The sequence below is a fragment of the Pangasianodon hypophthalmus genome, chromosome 12 (genome assembly GCF_027358585.1).
Source record: "Pangasianodon hypophthalmus isolate fPanHyp1 chromosome 12, fPanHyp1.pri, whole genome shotgun sequence".
Lineage (NCBI taxonomy): Eukaryota > Metazoa > Chordata > Actinopteri > Siluriformes > Pangasiidae > Pangasianodon > Pangasianodon hypophthalmus.
Window position 1 is genome coordinate 8204565 of NC_069721.1, and position 15940 is coordinate 8220504.

Here is a 15940-nt window from a genome sequence, read left to right on the forward strand (position 1 = left end):
CAAATCTGTGTGATTACAAACATTTATGTAAAACGTAAAACCTGAAACACATAAAACCTAAAACACCTCACAAGTTTTGACATAAGCCTTTCATAAATCCTCTAGCAATGCTTCATAAAAGATGTGTGGATTTGGGGCAAAGGCCATGTGTACTGTATCACTGATAAACAAAAAATGTGTCCCAAATAATCATATCTGAATGTATAGAACCATCATCACATATGCTATGTTCAGTAAATACACCTTCATCATCAGTGCTACTTTTGATCAAAACCCTCAGTATTATAAATGCAGGTGGGACTCAGATTGTACACTAATCGTCTGTTCCTGCCACTGGTTGATGTTAAAGCATTTGGGATTTTTTTTTTATCTGGGTGCTCTACTGAAATTCAACACGGCGTGACAGTGTTCCCTGGATAAGATCTGAATCCACTATGATCCTACCAGGGTATATACCATATTTTAAATCAACTAATTTTCTTGGACAATATTTATTCAATGTAATCTTAAAAATATAATTTAAAAATGACTAAAAATTTGAACCTATAGTTCATGCCACATTCTCAATGAGCCAAGCTGAATGTGTTACAACATGAGACATGATGGAAATAATAAACTGGCCAACTTCACCGCAGGTGAAACCAGACAACCATTTAGACAGCCTAACGGCACACACTTTTAATTCCACACCCTTTCAAAAACAATTCTTGCTCATAGTTTTTTTTATTGAATGCTACAGCTCAGAGGCTCTCGTCCCAGTCCTCAGTGCTCCCTATCCAGCCATGCTTTTGTTTTTGTCCAGGTGCTGAGTCAAGTGATCAGGTTTAGGCATGTTGGAAGCATCCACAGGATACAACTTGCTGGACTATCTGAGGGCCTGCGATTAAAAACCTGGCTTTTAGATGGCTAAGCAGAATTCAGCACTATAAGACAGGTAAAATAATACTACACTACAATACTACACATCTTATTTGACCTTTTTTTTTTATTATGGCCACTTCATAATAATCCAAAGTACTTTCCAAATTGAAGGCATGATAATTAAGCATTGTACCACTCAGAAAAGTGGAATTCCAGTGTACGCTTTGTACGCAGTGTAACTATAGATCACTGCTGTCAGAAACTTTTCTTAGTTTAAACTCAGACAGTGCTGGTGATGTTACAAGCAGGTATCCTGTAATTATAGTGCTGTATTTATGCGAGAGGGACTATATTTATGTGAGATCTACAACAGGAGCAAGCTGAAAGCTGGGCTTGACTTCAGACTGTCTTTCTTTACTATAGACATTACACAGACACAGATTTCTCATTGGTGTTGCACCTTAAAATCACCAAGTTTCCCTTCAGAGAGTGTAACATAAAATGAGTCATGAGTCAAACTAGGAACAAGGTCTTCAAACGTGTTATTTTAATGTATAAAGAATATAAAACGTACCAATAAAAAAAATTTGGAAAGTCTACTCACAGAAGGGCAGTTTATTTTTAATCTAAGCGTGAAATGATCGAAAATAATAAATAAATAACACATATACAATTTATATAAGTTTATATATATATATATATATATATATATATATATATATATATATATATATATATATATATATATATATATAGTACTGTGCAAAGTTCTTAGGCACCCTATATTTTTTAGTACAAACGTTATTGATTTGTATTTTATGACTTCTACATTACTGATTCAGTACAAGAACATTTTAAATTTGCAAACGTTAGTTTTCCAGTACAAAATTAAATGTTACAGAACAATGTTTGTATGGCAGTATAGAAAGCAGAATATTAAGAGACCACTTCAGACAAAAAAACATAATGAAGGCTGCTGGGTTTTGCTGCAAAAATAAGAAAAAAGTGCGACAGTCAAAGTCTCCAGAAGAACTGTGGCTGCTTCTGCAAGATGCTCAGTAAAACTTACAGCTCATTTCCTTATAAAACTGCACACACTGTACCTGAGACTACTGTTTTTATTTATAAAGCAACAGGCTGTCACACTAAATATTGACTTTACTGCTCTTCATAGTATTTTTTTAAATGTAGAAACATTTAATTTCATTATTTTTGAAGGCATCATTGCTCTACAGCATTTCTTTGCATGCTTTGCACAAGACTTTTGCACAGTACATACATTCAAACATACATTCAATCTAGGATGTCCAATGTTCTGACTAGAATGGTACAAAAATGTGAAATAACACAAAGTCATTCAGTGCAGTATATAAATACATAAATACATTTTATACTCCTATGTCTGAATACTTAATGCTTAAAAACAGAAGTACAGGTTTGGTCTTTAAAGTGGTAGCGAGGCTGTAAAGACTGTAATTCCATTACAATATGGAGGATGGAATTTTATTTGTAATAATAACACTTAATAATTTCATCAAGTGTATATGGAATATACATAAAAATTCAAGTTTGGTTGAGTATAACAAACTTATGTCAAGCATAACTTCAGTATACTGTTCTTCTCTGCATTGGAGGACAAGCACAAAATGACACGACTGCACAGAGACGCAGTTCTGATGTGTCACAACTCCGCAGATGTGTTATTAGTCACACATACACCCAACAGACTGAAAATCCATTATTGATTTACATGATGATTCCTCTCATAGTCATCTCCTTGGAATGGTTGGAGGCCTCTGTGCAATTTTCATTTCCACTCTTTCAGCCTGTAAAACACAGTGCTTTGAATTCAACAGTCAATTTAAAACACTGATGATCTCCAGTGACCAAAGGATGGTGTAAAAGCATTCAGAACACAGTACAGTTTATAATTCACCTATTATGACTAACAAGATGGGACATTTGTTTCCAATTACAATGTAAATTATTTCTACATTCTGAATTATTTTAAAAACCAGACTGTAATAATTCTCTCAGTACTGCAGATGTTATTATAGATTTAGAGCTCTAACTTCTTGCTTTGTCTAGGATCCAGAGCCTACAGTTGGCTTTATTAGAACCACAGGAGGACGAGCCAGTCTGCTCACCTGCATTTTTACAGTTAAAAAATTAAGTACACTGGCCAGAAATGGAACAATATAATAAACTAAATAAAAACAGGTGATTCATTCATATTGGAGTAATATGCAACTGTAACTGCTAATTCCTTACTAGTTTCTTACTCTATTCAACAGTTATTTTGAGGCAAAAATCATAGTTCTAAACAGCAACTAGCATTATTTTTATTTATTTACCCACAGTAATGTTTTGTGTTTCGATATTTAGCTTTATATTACGTTTCTTCCAAATGATGCAAGTAAAATCCGCCATTTTTTAAGGCATATCTGAAAAGGCTTCACTTTGTTGAAACCTAACATGACACAAGTGAATACACTATCTAGTGCCCTCATGCATAGTGCAAAATCATATTTGAGATTTAGCCACAGATGCATGACTTTTTTGTGGTTTGGGTTTTTTCCCACCCACCAGCCAGCACTTCCCTATCATACGACAATTACCAACTGGGAAGGGTGAAAGCTAATACATACTTTCTCAGAGAGATGTGAAGCATCTTTTCAAACTGCTGCTAATGCTGCACCACAGGGCAGTGTGAGACACTTGGAGAAAAGTGCTATCTAATCTCTTCCTGATACAGCTCAGAGACAGCCAAAATTAGCAATCTGGCATTGCTGTGATTCACAGGGGAGAGAGAATATGCCATCTCTCCCATTCAGAGAGCAAGGCTAATTTTTTGCTTTCTTGGCTCTGGTCCATGGATGGTTGTGGCATCATCGGAATTCCAATTCGCAATCTCTGGACAAAGGCTTTCTTCTTGCGGCATTTGAGAGCCCCAGGCTTTTTTAAAACGTGGTTTGGTAAGGTTTCCTTCAAACGTGTCTGTATTTATAAAGTATTGGCACATTTGGCAGCTCACCTGTTTCGCATCATAAGGACGTGGAGGCTTAGAAGGAGGCAGAGGCTTCATCTGTATGGGTAATGAAATGGATGGAGCTGTCTGAGGTGGCTGTGGGTCTGACTTTTTAAGAGGAGGCTGCAAAAGTCAACATGACCAAATTAATTAATTGTTCTGAAACTTAAATTTGGCATCAGGCATCACATCTGACACAGCTGTTTTCTACACTGCAATTGTGGTGGTGCTGCTGAAGTAAACTGAATGGTTGAGCACTCACTTGCGGAGCTGTCCGTGTCGGCATGACCGTGTGTGAGGCGCCATGCCGGGTCACAGTCGAACTTATAAAAGTAGGCTTGCTGATCTCGAGATGATCCTTTAAAAGCACTCGTTTTGCTCTGGGGTTCTCAAAAAGAGGATTCGACTGCTCTGGGTCAGCTTTTCTATAAACAAAAAGCAAACAATCATACAGATGTGTAGTGTGTGACTAACTGCACAAGCACTAACTCACAAGCACTTCACCAAAAAAAAAAACTTCTGCTGACTCACGTTTTATGCCTCGAGCTGGTGCCCTTTCTCTTTTTACAATAAATCCAACTTCCAAATCCTGCTGCCAGCAGTAGTAGGATTCCAGCTGCAACTGAGATGCTGATGATTGTCGTATTGTTTGCTGCAAACCAAATACACAGCCATCAGCAAGATAATTTGATAGGCAAAGAATCTAGTTACTGTATCAGTGACCACAAAATATAGAAACTTATGATTTAGATTTGTGCAACAGTTTCACTTTGGATGAAAGTAAACAAATCCTGCGGTAGTTTACCAGAAGGCAGGTCTGCATATTTGACATCGCAGTGTGGTGGAGCCCATCCAGGATCACAGTGACACCGTTTTCGGTGATCACAAACCTATCAGTACACACAGGGAATTATGTTCAACTCTATAATCACATTCTGCTTATCATCACACTTCTGCAATCACATTACATGGAGTCTCACCCCATGTCCGCTACACTTCTGTGAGCAGTCTTCACTCACACCATACACTTTCACATCCTGGCACATGTTGTTAAAGCAGACCTGGGACAATCAGCACAAAACAATTACGAATGTGATACCAGAAACAGCTGAAAGGTAGCACAAACACAACATTCTGGCATGCTTACTTTGTTCGGGCCACATTTGGTTCCTGTAGGTACCATGCTTAGGTTCTCTTCCTCAGATCTCTCCCCGACTATGTTGCATAAGTCTCCAGACGGTGTCAACAACTGAGCTTTTAGACCGGTAATGGGATATGTATTACCCCCAGTGCAAAATATACTTCCACAGTACATATCTCTGTCAGAAAGAAAAATTCACACTATTCACAATGAAAAGAAGTGAAACCATACAGAGATTTGTAACATCATTTCTGCAATGTATGTGTGGCAACCTGGGAAAACCTTTCATGTGGCTTTACGTATACAGTTTTGAAAACTACAGGTTTGTCTGAACTGAAATATATTTCTCTATTCCCTATATCTCAACCACAAGTACAGTTTTAAAATCTCTTTACCTCCGAAGGTGAAAAAGAATTCTATTCTGACTCCACTTAAAGACACCAACACATTGACTGTCTAAAAATGACTCCTATTTATTGACTTCACTAGCATTTAATTTACCATGTAATAAATAAAATATAAAAATAACAAATATGACTGTGAAAGCTATGTCTGTCTATATACCTGACCTGCCTTAAACAGATGTTTTAGCAGCCATATTTTTTAAACTGGCTCTGTGTCGATATAATGCGATCTCTTCAGAAACCACAGGAAAGCATAGAAAGTTCATGAAAAACATTTCTTTATCATTTTGAGGAAATATTTATGTTTTCTGAAAGTCAAAATGTGTTATAAGCAGGTTTTAGACTGTAAGACTACAGCTTTTAAGATTATTACTTGTCACACTGTATGAGCTGATCCCAATAAAATATTGGCCGAATTCAGACTGAATTCAGACTGAATAATGTGATAATGTGATAATGTGTTCTTCATGTCAGATTATATGATGAAGATCCTCTAGCAACAGACTGCTTGCATCATCAATCAGCTCAATACAGCTCGTGCAGAAAATGGGCTTGTATAAACAGAGATATTCTTCAAAGTGTGCTTGAGGTAATAAGGTAAATTTTTTTTTTGCCATTTTTGGACGTTTGCCAGAATTGAGTCTAAATAATATCCAACAGATTTTCCCAGACTGCTAGACATTTGCAGTGAAAGTTATATATATTTATATAAATAGCATTTAATTTCTAGCCCTAGATAAAAATTTCTGATGCTTTATGTGACAGCGGGAGAGAAGATCTAAGCTAATAGAGGTGGTTTCAACCTACTCATCTGCACAGCTTCTGTAGCCGTCTTTGCTCCTTCCACAGTGGGCATCATGTCTCCCTAATGTATTCCTTAAAAAGCACACACGTGCAGCCATTTTGGCATCTATGAAAAGAAAAGAAGTAGGTTCATACATGACCTGATCTGCTATATTACTATATTATAAAGATTAAATCAGGAAAGTTACTAATGTGTACTTCACAAAACAGTGTAGAATGTGTGCAATGTACTTCTGAAGCTTTCAGAAAAGCAGATCAACTGAGGCAGCGTTACAAGCTGCTTATTTTCTTATTTTCGGATCTGCAAACTTTGTGTACCATTCTAGAATTATGGTATATTACACAGTCCAATCTCTATATACTGCCATTCTGAAATGCAAGCAGATAAACATGTTACACATCCTCTGACATTTTCAGGAAGCGATCAGGAAGGGTCAGTTCGTGAGATTTGATTGTGATGCACTACCAGTCAAATGTTTTTGACCACTCAATATTTCAGCATTTTTGTTTCAATGGCCTCATTTTATTTATTCATCACTGATTCATCTTCAGTAATCGCTTTAAGGGTGGCGGTGGATATGGAGCCTATCCCAGGTACACTGGGCATGAGGCAGGAATACATCCTGAATGGGACGGCAGTTCATTGCAGGGCATAGCGCACATGTACACTCACACCCAGGGATAATTTACGATCACCGGTTCACCTACATGTTTTTGGGAGGTGGGTGGAGAACCCAGAGAAGACCCATCAGGACACAGGGAGAAAATGAGAAAATCCACAGACAGTATCCTAAGCTCCAGACGGAACTAGACACAATAGAGCTGTGAGATAGCAAAGCTACCCTCTGCACTGCCTGATCTCATTTTAAATTGTCAAAAATTTCAAAATCTATCCGAAATGCATTTACCCTTTTTTATCAGTCACCCATGGCTGGGAGCCAAGGGAGCAAAATTGGTTGTGGTCTCTGGTTGGGAGGGGTGGCATACTATCTTTCCCCTGTCGATCACAGCGACACTAGTCACTCATGAGTGATCTCATGTATGCAGAAGAGGGCAGATAGCACTTTCCTTTGAGTGAGTTACGCTGCTCTGTGATGCAGCAAGAGTGTCGGAGGAAACGTGTCTTAGGGGCCGTTTACACGACAACGTTTTCAGCCAAAAACAGGAAACTTTTTATGCGTTTTGCCTGTACGTTTACACGACAATGGCGTTTTGTGGACTGCAAAGTGCAAGTTTTTGAAAACGCCGCCGTTATCGTCTCCATGTAAACACCCAATACGGGAATCTTTGAAAACGGTGACGTCATGCGCATACGTAGTACGCGTTAGGTATGTAGACATGCGCAGTACGTGTCTATTGTAAAGGCAAGTGTGAACAAACATACGCCAACTTCTGGCCTGGCATACGTAATACAGCGTTTTTGGCTGTTATCGCGGATATGTGTAAACGCGAATCGTTTTGAAAACGTTGTCGTGTACACATGAAACTTTTTGAAAACGCAAGAGGAAAACTTTTCTGTTTTTGACTACATCGTTGTCGTGTAAACGTAGCCTTAGTTTTCACCCTCCCCCCTCATAGCTATCGTGTGATACGGGAGAACTGGCTGGGGTGGGAATTTGGCAGGTGACCAAATTGGAGAGAAACATGAGGGAAGCAAATTTAACCAATTAACAGGTATGAGTGAATTGAGAAATGCGTATAGTTAAATGTTTAGTGAATTGAGAAATGTTAGAAAATGACTATGCTATTGGAACAACCTAGAGCTAATCTAAGTGGAAAAGGGCAGAATCTATATCATCTTAATTAGGTAGTTGTAGCACACTACATATTTCTGTTTTACAGTTAATACTATCAATATTATATGCTTAACAGGTGTATACCTGTTTTTACCAGGGGAAGTGCTAGCTCAGCTCAACTGCCCAGTTGTTTAAATGAAATAAATGTAAGCTGCTCTGGATAAAGGCATCTGCCATAATGTAAATGTATATTTTTCATTAGTTTCAAGCACCATTACGTTCTTAGAGCAACCTATAAATAAAGTATAATTCTGTTTGCTCTGAGGTAATGTTGTTGCTGTTCTTCTTTCAGCTGCTCCCTTTAGGGATCGCTACAGCGGATCATGTTTGCTCTATAATGATTAAACTTTAATAAAAACGTTTGGTTTATATGGATATGTACCTTTTCCCCACAGTCTCTGGCAGTGCTGCAGATGAGTTGGACATTGACCATCGTAGCAGTAACTGTCTCCATAACTGCAAGGTATCCCATTCATTCTAAAGCTGTCTTCTGGACACTTTTCAGACATTCCTGTGCAGTACTCATCCAGATCGCACTCGTTCGCAGAGGCCCTACACAGACTGCCAGCTGGTTTTATCTGGAAAGGAAACAAAATGTCAGGGTATATGTTATAAGGAAACACAGACAACAACAACAAGATAATTTCTACAACTGTACTTTCTCTATATGTGATGTAATTTTGTTAGAAAGGAAGACATAATTTGGGTGATTATTACTCTTTTGGAAAAAGCATACTACTGTTAAATATGACTTGTGTCACATTCGCATTTGTGGTATTTCTATTAGTCTTTCAATATTGTACTCACCCTGTATTTCCTGTTTTTATGGCATTGAGAAATGACAGACATTACTTCACTGATATGCACAATAACACTATTTCCTTTTCTTCAGAAACTGACATACCAAACACAGTAATTATTTAAGTTTAAGGGAGGAGACAGAATAGCTAATTTTGGCAAATTATCAACTCAACTACTACAGTACCTAAAAATAAAAATGAGTCATATTCAAATTCAGCTAAATTGCCTAAATTCAGTCCATTTCTGGCAACCCTTCACTCCATAAAGTAATTTTCATACAAGTCCCAGAAAAACACAGCTGCACAGATGTTAAAACTTGGTTTGGTCTCGCAAAGTATTTCCTGTGCAATTTCTTCTATTCTGTTTTCTTCTACTCTGCCTGATGCAACCATCACAGTGAAAACTACATCGAATATTTTGCTCCACCAGATGAACTGGGTTTTGTAAGAATACACAGTGACCTGTCACGCTTCATTAAAAAATGAGAAAAATGATTCATTCATCGACAGTACCCTCTTTATCCTGGTTAGCGTCACGGTGGAGCCTTTCCAGGGAACATCGGGTGCAATGTGGGAGAATTCACCATGGATGGGAAGCCAGACCATTGCAAGGCACCATGCACACACACACAGTCATTCCCACCAAGGGGCAATTTTACGTAGTCAACCCGTCACCCCGAATGCTTTTGGGAGGTGGGAGGAAACCGGAGAACCAGGAGAAAACCCACATGAACATGGGGAGAACATGTGAAACTCCACACAGATACAGAAGTAAGCTGAGTTCAGGATCGAACCATGAACCTTAGAGCTGTGAGGTGGCAATGCTACTTGCTGCACCCCTGTGGTGTATTTGTAACTTGTGAAAAGCTTTTCTCATTTGCTCTCAGTCCCGAGGATCTCTGTTGTTGTCTTTAACCATGTCCTGTTTCTCTTGGGAATAAAGATGATGTTATATATTTGTAAAAACCAAAGATCTTTCAACACAGAGCCAGATGGTTATTCACCTCTGAGTTACCTTTGGGTTTTTCCGTTTCCTCCCACAAACATGGCAGTAGGTTGACTGGCAAAGATAAATTGCACCTAAGTGTAAATGAGTGTGTGAAGTGTGTGATGATCTGGTTTCCCATCCAGGATGTATTCCTGACTCACGCCCAGGTTTCCCGGGATAAGCTCCAGCTCCACCACGACCCTTCAGCAGTGAGTGCATTTTCTCATTTTCACGATGGATGCTAATCCCACCGGAGAGCACTGTACCTGACAGTTTTCGCAGCACTCTCCCTGCGCACACCGAGATCCTTCAGTAAATTTGCAAGTTTTGGCATTGCAGCATGGGTTGTTACACTCCTGCAAGAGGAACAGGACATTACACAAAGTGAGTCATCGTTACGTTCTCACCGCAAGAATGCATTATTTATACAAAACCGGCACAAGAATTTAAAAGTATTTAGCGAGTGGACCGAATCAATCATCTCTGCTGTAAATTCTGGGAGTTTATTTACAGTGGAAAGAAAATAAAAGTGGCAGCTCACTTCTACTGTCCCACAGTCACACTCCTCCCCAGGGTCGAGGAAAGCATTGCCGCAGACGGGTCCACCATAAATTCTGTCTGAGCTGGGGCGGTCCAGCAGGCAGCTGGGGTTGGCATTTTCCAGAAATATACTCAGCTGATCCAGACTGCAATCACTGAACAGCTCTGGGAAGACTGAGGCAGCTGAGCTGTGATAAACAACACAGAGAAATTTGAGGTTTGTTTGCCAAAATACAAAGAATGTACACACTCAGAGGATAAACTACAGAACTGTATTCTCTCATTTATTCCACTTGGTACATCATTTAAGTGGCTCATTATTGATTTGCATGAATGAAAGATCTTACTTTACAACTTCAGTCATGATGCAGTCAGAACGGCCACAAGTGCAGCCCCGTACGTCATGGGACATACCCATGTTGTGGCCCATCTCATGTGCGATAGTTGCAGCCAAGCCCAGTGGACTCATGCTATGATCCTGAGTAATAAAGGAATAGACATCAACTTCTTCTGTATCACATAAAAGCTTTTCATAGCTGTTTCAGAGCATACATTTCATTTACTGGTATATGCATAACTGGGCTGAGATTACCTGATTAACACCTCCAGAGGCTTTAGTGCACATTGCAAATTTGTTTGCCAACCCAACAGTGTCACCCAAAAAATCAGCACCACTGCATAAAACAGAAAACATGAATAATAAAGAGAGACGATGAATAATAAACAGGACTTATATGTATGACAGTCATTATCATGGTCCAGACTCCTGGGTGCAATACTCACGTTACAAACTGTGCATTGTCGTGCTTGACTCTTTTGAGCAGTTCCTTCTGGCGCCACTGAATAAATCTGGTGAGAGTGTCATTATCACTCACACTGACCAGGAACTGGTCTTTCACATTCCACACCTCCAAACCCACCAGCAGCACACGGATATTGTGTGGACGATAGAACTGAGGAAGGAATAATGTAATAATGCGAGATGCGTAACAAAAAACAAATAGAAATATAGATATGAATAAAAGGGGGAACTGTTCTTTTTTGTTTTTTGTTTGTTTTGTTTAGAATGCTTGCCAGGTTACGACACTAGAACCTGTCGGGAATGAGATCTGAAACTGGGACACAAAAAGTTGTGTGAGTGGGAGGTTTTCACTTTCATTTGAAGCTTGCAGGAGAAAAGTTAGTAAGGAATTGAGACGTGTAGGAATACATTAAAAGATAACGTGTTCTAAATGGATACAAATACAGATGCGAATATGAGCAGCACTATTTTACTTCTTTCTTTCTTTCTCTTGCTATTTGTTTAGAAAGTTGACAGAAAGGTTCACAGGGCATCTGGTCAAGACTAGAGGTGTGCACTGGGACAGGGAACCACTGGGACACAACAAAAAACTCATGAGTACGAGGTTTTTAACTTCAAGTGATGCGGAGACATGCTTAAACGGTGCGAGTATGAAAAGACCATGTTAATTAATATATAGGAAGCACAGTATTGGGGAGTTTTCTCTGGTCTATTAATCAGTGGTTTGCTCCAGTAGCTCCACTTACATGCTGTCTTGCTGAGCTCGAAAAATAAAACCATATTTCTACCATATTTCTGTACAAACTGGCCCCAAATTGACAAAAGAAATATGCTTTTTTTTAAATTTTTTTTTTTTTTTTTTTTCAGAGCTGCTGCATATCGCTGCATATAGCACAGACCATAGACTTCATAATACATGAGGCTGAGGAAGTTCAGGAGTTGAATAAAATTATGTTCTGTAAATTACATTTATTTTGTTATAATTTATGAATAAAAAGTTATTTCTTTTTTCAGCAGTCTTGGGGTTTATTTCAGTGTTTTCCAGTGTTTCTGTGAGTAATGTGGTAAGATCTTCTGGTCCAGACCATGCCCACTATTGGTGTATATCCAAATACGGATACAAATATTTGAAGCATTAAACAGATACAGATAGAGACAGATAGTAGCACTGTGTTCCACCGTTATATCAGATATTAAGAGCAAGAAAATAATACCTTATCAACATGATTTATCGCTTCCAACATCCTTGCCCGTACCAGCTCATCATTTGAGTTGAAATGTCTGTACTGCATGATGGAAATATAAATCATCAGTTGTGACCTACTCATTCCAAAGAAAAGGGAAGAAAGCCTTTTGTATGTGAGTAAAGCTTACTTCTGTATTGTCAACCACAAGAAACAGCTCCACGTATCTCTGAGTGTGAAATACAGTCTTTGTCTTCTAAAAAGATGAGGAAAAGCTATAGACATTGCGGTAGTACCATAGTACTTTTGGGCATAATGCAATCCAGGTGATGGCAGGAGTAAATTTAGAAACACATACCCAGCTGCTACGTTTGACGAGGGCTGACGTTCTGGGTTCCTTGTCAAAAACTGTGGTACTGGAGTCTCCAGAAGCACTCCTCTTCTTCCTCAGGTATTCCTGCTTATAGAAGGCGTGGTCTCCTTCAGCGCTGTCACTCAGGGGCTCGATCAGGTACATCTCCTTTTCAGCCCTCACAAAACCTCTACAGAGGAAAAATTAGACAGACTAAACAGTCAAATGTCATATTTATGTCTTTATGTGTAACATGTTCATGTTAGCCCCTTTGTCCTGTAGTGGTTATAAGACAGGGCATTACCTCATGCCAGAGCAGACTCCAACACTCACTGATGAATCCTCCATTCCATCAATATGGCCATGATAATAACAGTGGTCCTGCAAAATAGAAATAATTCATATTCAGGTGATGATACTGAATGATAAGACAAGCAATAAATATACAAAATATGAAATATGACGTCCCGTTTGATGGTACAGAATGCTAACATTAATGTGCCTTAGATAAAAAGAAGTAAATTTACCTGAAGCTTTGGAGATGTGATCACAGTTGATCCATCTGCTTCATAACGTATTTCAGTGTAATTATGTCCAATGAGAAGACTACGAATTTTCAAAAAAGTTTTATAATCATTTTAATAAATAAACATTTACTTGGCTATCAAAATAATTTAACCCCATAAATGTTTATTCATCTAAAAGCAATTTATTCAATAACTATGGTGAAACTAATAGAGAGATTACAAGTAGTCATAAGACTTATGTATAAGAAATATATGTTCTAGGAGTTTAAGGTAATAAAACTGGAAAACCTAGAGGATTAATAATGCATAATGTTTTTTGTTTGTTTGTGTTACCTGTTCTTTTGCAAGTGAACTGTATGATTTTTTCCATTAAAGAACAGCTGATATAGAAGTTTCTCAGGATACTTTTCATGTTTGTTTGATTCCAAAGCCTAGGAGATAAAACATTTATTGATATATACAACATTTCTAGTTTCGTGATGTTTATTAGAACACTTGCAGGAACATGACAAGGCCTTGAGAGAAGATGTGACAGCTTGTATTTCAAATGAAATCTTTTAATGACACAGAAAACCTAACACTGTTAGGCTATAAGTCATGTACAGTACACTTTGTCAACTTCTACGTAAACCCCAGTTATACTTAAAACCATGAGTTAATTACTGACCTGTTTATTGACACTCTTGTGGTTCTCACTGAGTCGCTGAGGTCTCACCACATCATACCGCTCAACGTGACTCATTGAAGGGATCTCAGCGAAGCTTCCTGTTCACGAAAGTGCAGAACTTTTACAAAACTGCACAATTTTTAAATTGCAAAAAACATAATTATACGATCTTCCTCCTGCCTATCATTCTTTATAAACCTTATAAACTTCTTGTACTTTTAAAAGTGTTTTTTTGTCCAAGTCAAGTTGGCTGTTTCATCATTCCTTGATATAACTCATATACTGTACATTGGAATGAAATGTTACACAAGCACCATGGTGTAACATAAGTTATACATTAAATATTCAGGAAAGTGCAGTGTCAGGACAACTGAACATGAAAAAAACAAAAACAAACAAACAAAAAAAACATTAAATGGAAGAACCAGTGCAAAATGAGTAGTAAAAAAAAAAGTGTCTCATTATAACAAAAATCGTCTCATAGCAGGTAGTGTTAGTTTGTGTTGCATACTTTGTAAAGAATCCTTGGGTATTAGACAACTTAAACATGTAGATAGATAGATAGATAGATAGATAGATAGATAAATAGATAGATAGACAGACAGACACAGAGATAGATAGATAGATAGATAGATAGATAGATAGGTAAATAGATAGAGAAACAGAGAGATGGATGGATGGATGGATGGATGATAGATAGATAGATAGATAGATAGATAGATAGACAGACAGACAGACAGACAGACAGAAAGGTAGATAGATAAGTAAATAGATAGAGAAATAGAGAGATGGATGGATGGATAAATAGAGAGATAGATAGGTAAATAGATAGAGAAATAGAGAGATGGATGGATGGATAAATAGAGAGATAGATAGGTAAATAGATAGAGAAATAGAGAGATGGATGGATGGAGAGATAGATAGGTAAATAGATAGAGAAATAGAGAGATGGATGGATGATGAATGGATGGATAGATAGAAGAATAGATAGACAGACAGATATGTAAAGAAAGAAATAAACAAACATGCAAGCAAGCAAGCAAACAAACAAACAAAAACAAATGCAAGCCTGTATATTCTCCTTTAATTTGCACAGTGCACATCTACACCAAATGTCACTCAAAAGTCACTTTCCTCATACTGATGCCAGAGAAAAGTTCAATCCTGGACACTGCTAACAGTCGAAACTCATCTGAAATGGTTAGATCCCTGCTCATCTACATCTATACCATCACATTTTACTCGACTTGCCTGCTGTCACTTCTTCATCTTTACTTTCTAAAGTGCTATAAAGAATCTATTCGTCTTCCCAGAGAATATTAATTATTCACTCACCCCAGTCACACAGACAGTAGAAGATGACAGCAATGTAACGCATGGCTCTTCCAGCTCATAAGGGCGCATAGTTTATTCTTAGAGATAAGAATAAGCAAGACTGAAAACACGCTGTGGCATAAGCCACGCCCTCTGTAGTGGTGACGTCATGTTCTCGAGTGGCTGGAGGTGTGTCTGAAACCGGGTATTACACACACACTACACACTTATTCCCGGAACACTTCCCTGACTCACTTCAGCTAGTGTGGAATCTTTTCTGTATTTAAAAGAAGGAAAAAAAGTTCCTAAACGGTGCTATCCTTGAAATAGAGGCAGAACCACTTTGTGTTTGGATATGTTCACATCTACAGTTGCATCCCACATCTTTTGTATACTATTTGAAGGTAGTTTTTAGTACTAATCCGTCTAGATCACTATTTAGGCACACTATTTAGAGAGACTACAGCTATCCGGATTCAGACGCACCAAGTGATATCCGGCCCCAGTCATAATTGTAATGACTCATGGTATTTTATTATAGGAAACACACTCCCTCTTCCGCATGCAAGATCAAACATCTTACAAAACAGTGAAATAACTCAAGAAATAATGTTATACTCGCACCTTAGCCTTAATCTCACTAGCCAAAAGGAAATGTTTTGCCTACATTTGAGTTAAAAGCACTCACAAAAGACTTTTCCATATTTTTGTAGTGTTACAAACTGGAACAGA

At 38.1% G+C, this 15940-nt stretch overlaps 1 protein-coding gene across 2 annotated transcripts; it reads right to left on the reverse strand.

Moving 5' to 3' along the window:
- Nucleotides 1–1612: 1612 nt before the first annotated feature.
- On the reverse strand, nt 1613–15362 carry adam8b (ADAM metallopeptidase domain 8b). 2 transcript variants are annotated; one of them, XM_026914611.3, is made up of 22 exons: nt 15230–15362; nt 13895–13992; nt 13561–13658; nt 13228–13306; nt 13005–13081; nt 12707–12890; nt 12539–12604; nt 12379–12450; nt 11146–11315; nt 10955–11036; nt 10710–10840; nt 10364–10550; nt 10089–10178; nt 8417–8612; nt 6242–6344; nt 5037–5208; nt 4870–4950; nt 4695–4779; nt 4421–4541; nt 4152–4314; nt 3896–4012; nt 1613–2687 (listed from the first exon to the last, which is right to left on the reverse strand). In XM_026914611.3, the coding sequence occupies exons 1-22, from the start codon at nt 15270–15272 to the stop codon at nt 2631–2633; spliced, it is 2472 nt and encodes an 823-aa protein (XP_026770412.3). In that variant the 5' UTR covers nt 15273–15362; the 3' UTR covers nt 1613–2630. The 2 variants fall into 2 exon arrangements, with proteins under 2 accessions (XP_026770412.3, XP_053094955.1); XM_053238980.1 differs by lacking the exon at nt 1613–2687 and adding an exon at nt 2720–3008.
- Between the last annotated feature and the right edge of the window lie 578 nt (nt 15363–15940).

Coding starts and splice junctions, on each gene's coding strand:
- adam8b (XM_053238980.1), bottom strand. CDS start 15,272: ATGCGTTACATTGCTGTCATCTTCTACTGTCTGTGTGACTGGG. Junction 11,037..11,145: donor GACAATGCACAGTTTGTAAC/GTGAGTATTGCA, acceptor TGTTTTATGCAG/TGGTGCTGATTTTTTGGGTG. Junction 4,780..4,869: donor AGAAGTGTAGCGGACATGGG/GTGAGACTCCAT, acceptor GTGTACTGATAG/GTTTGTGATCACCGAAAACG.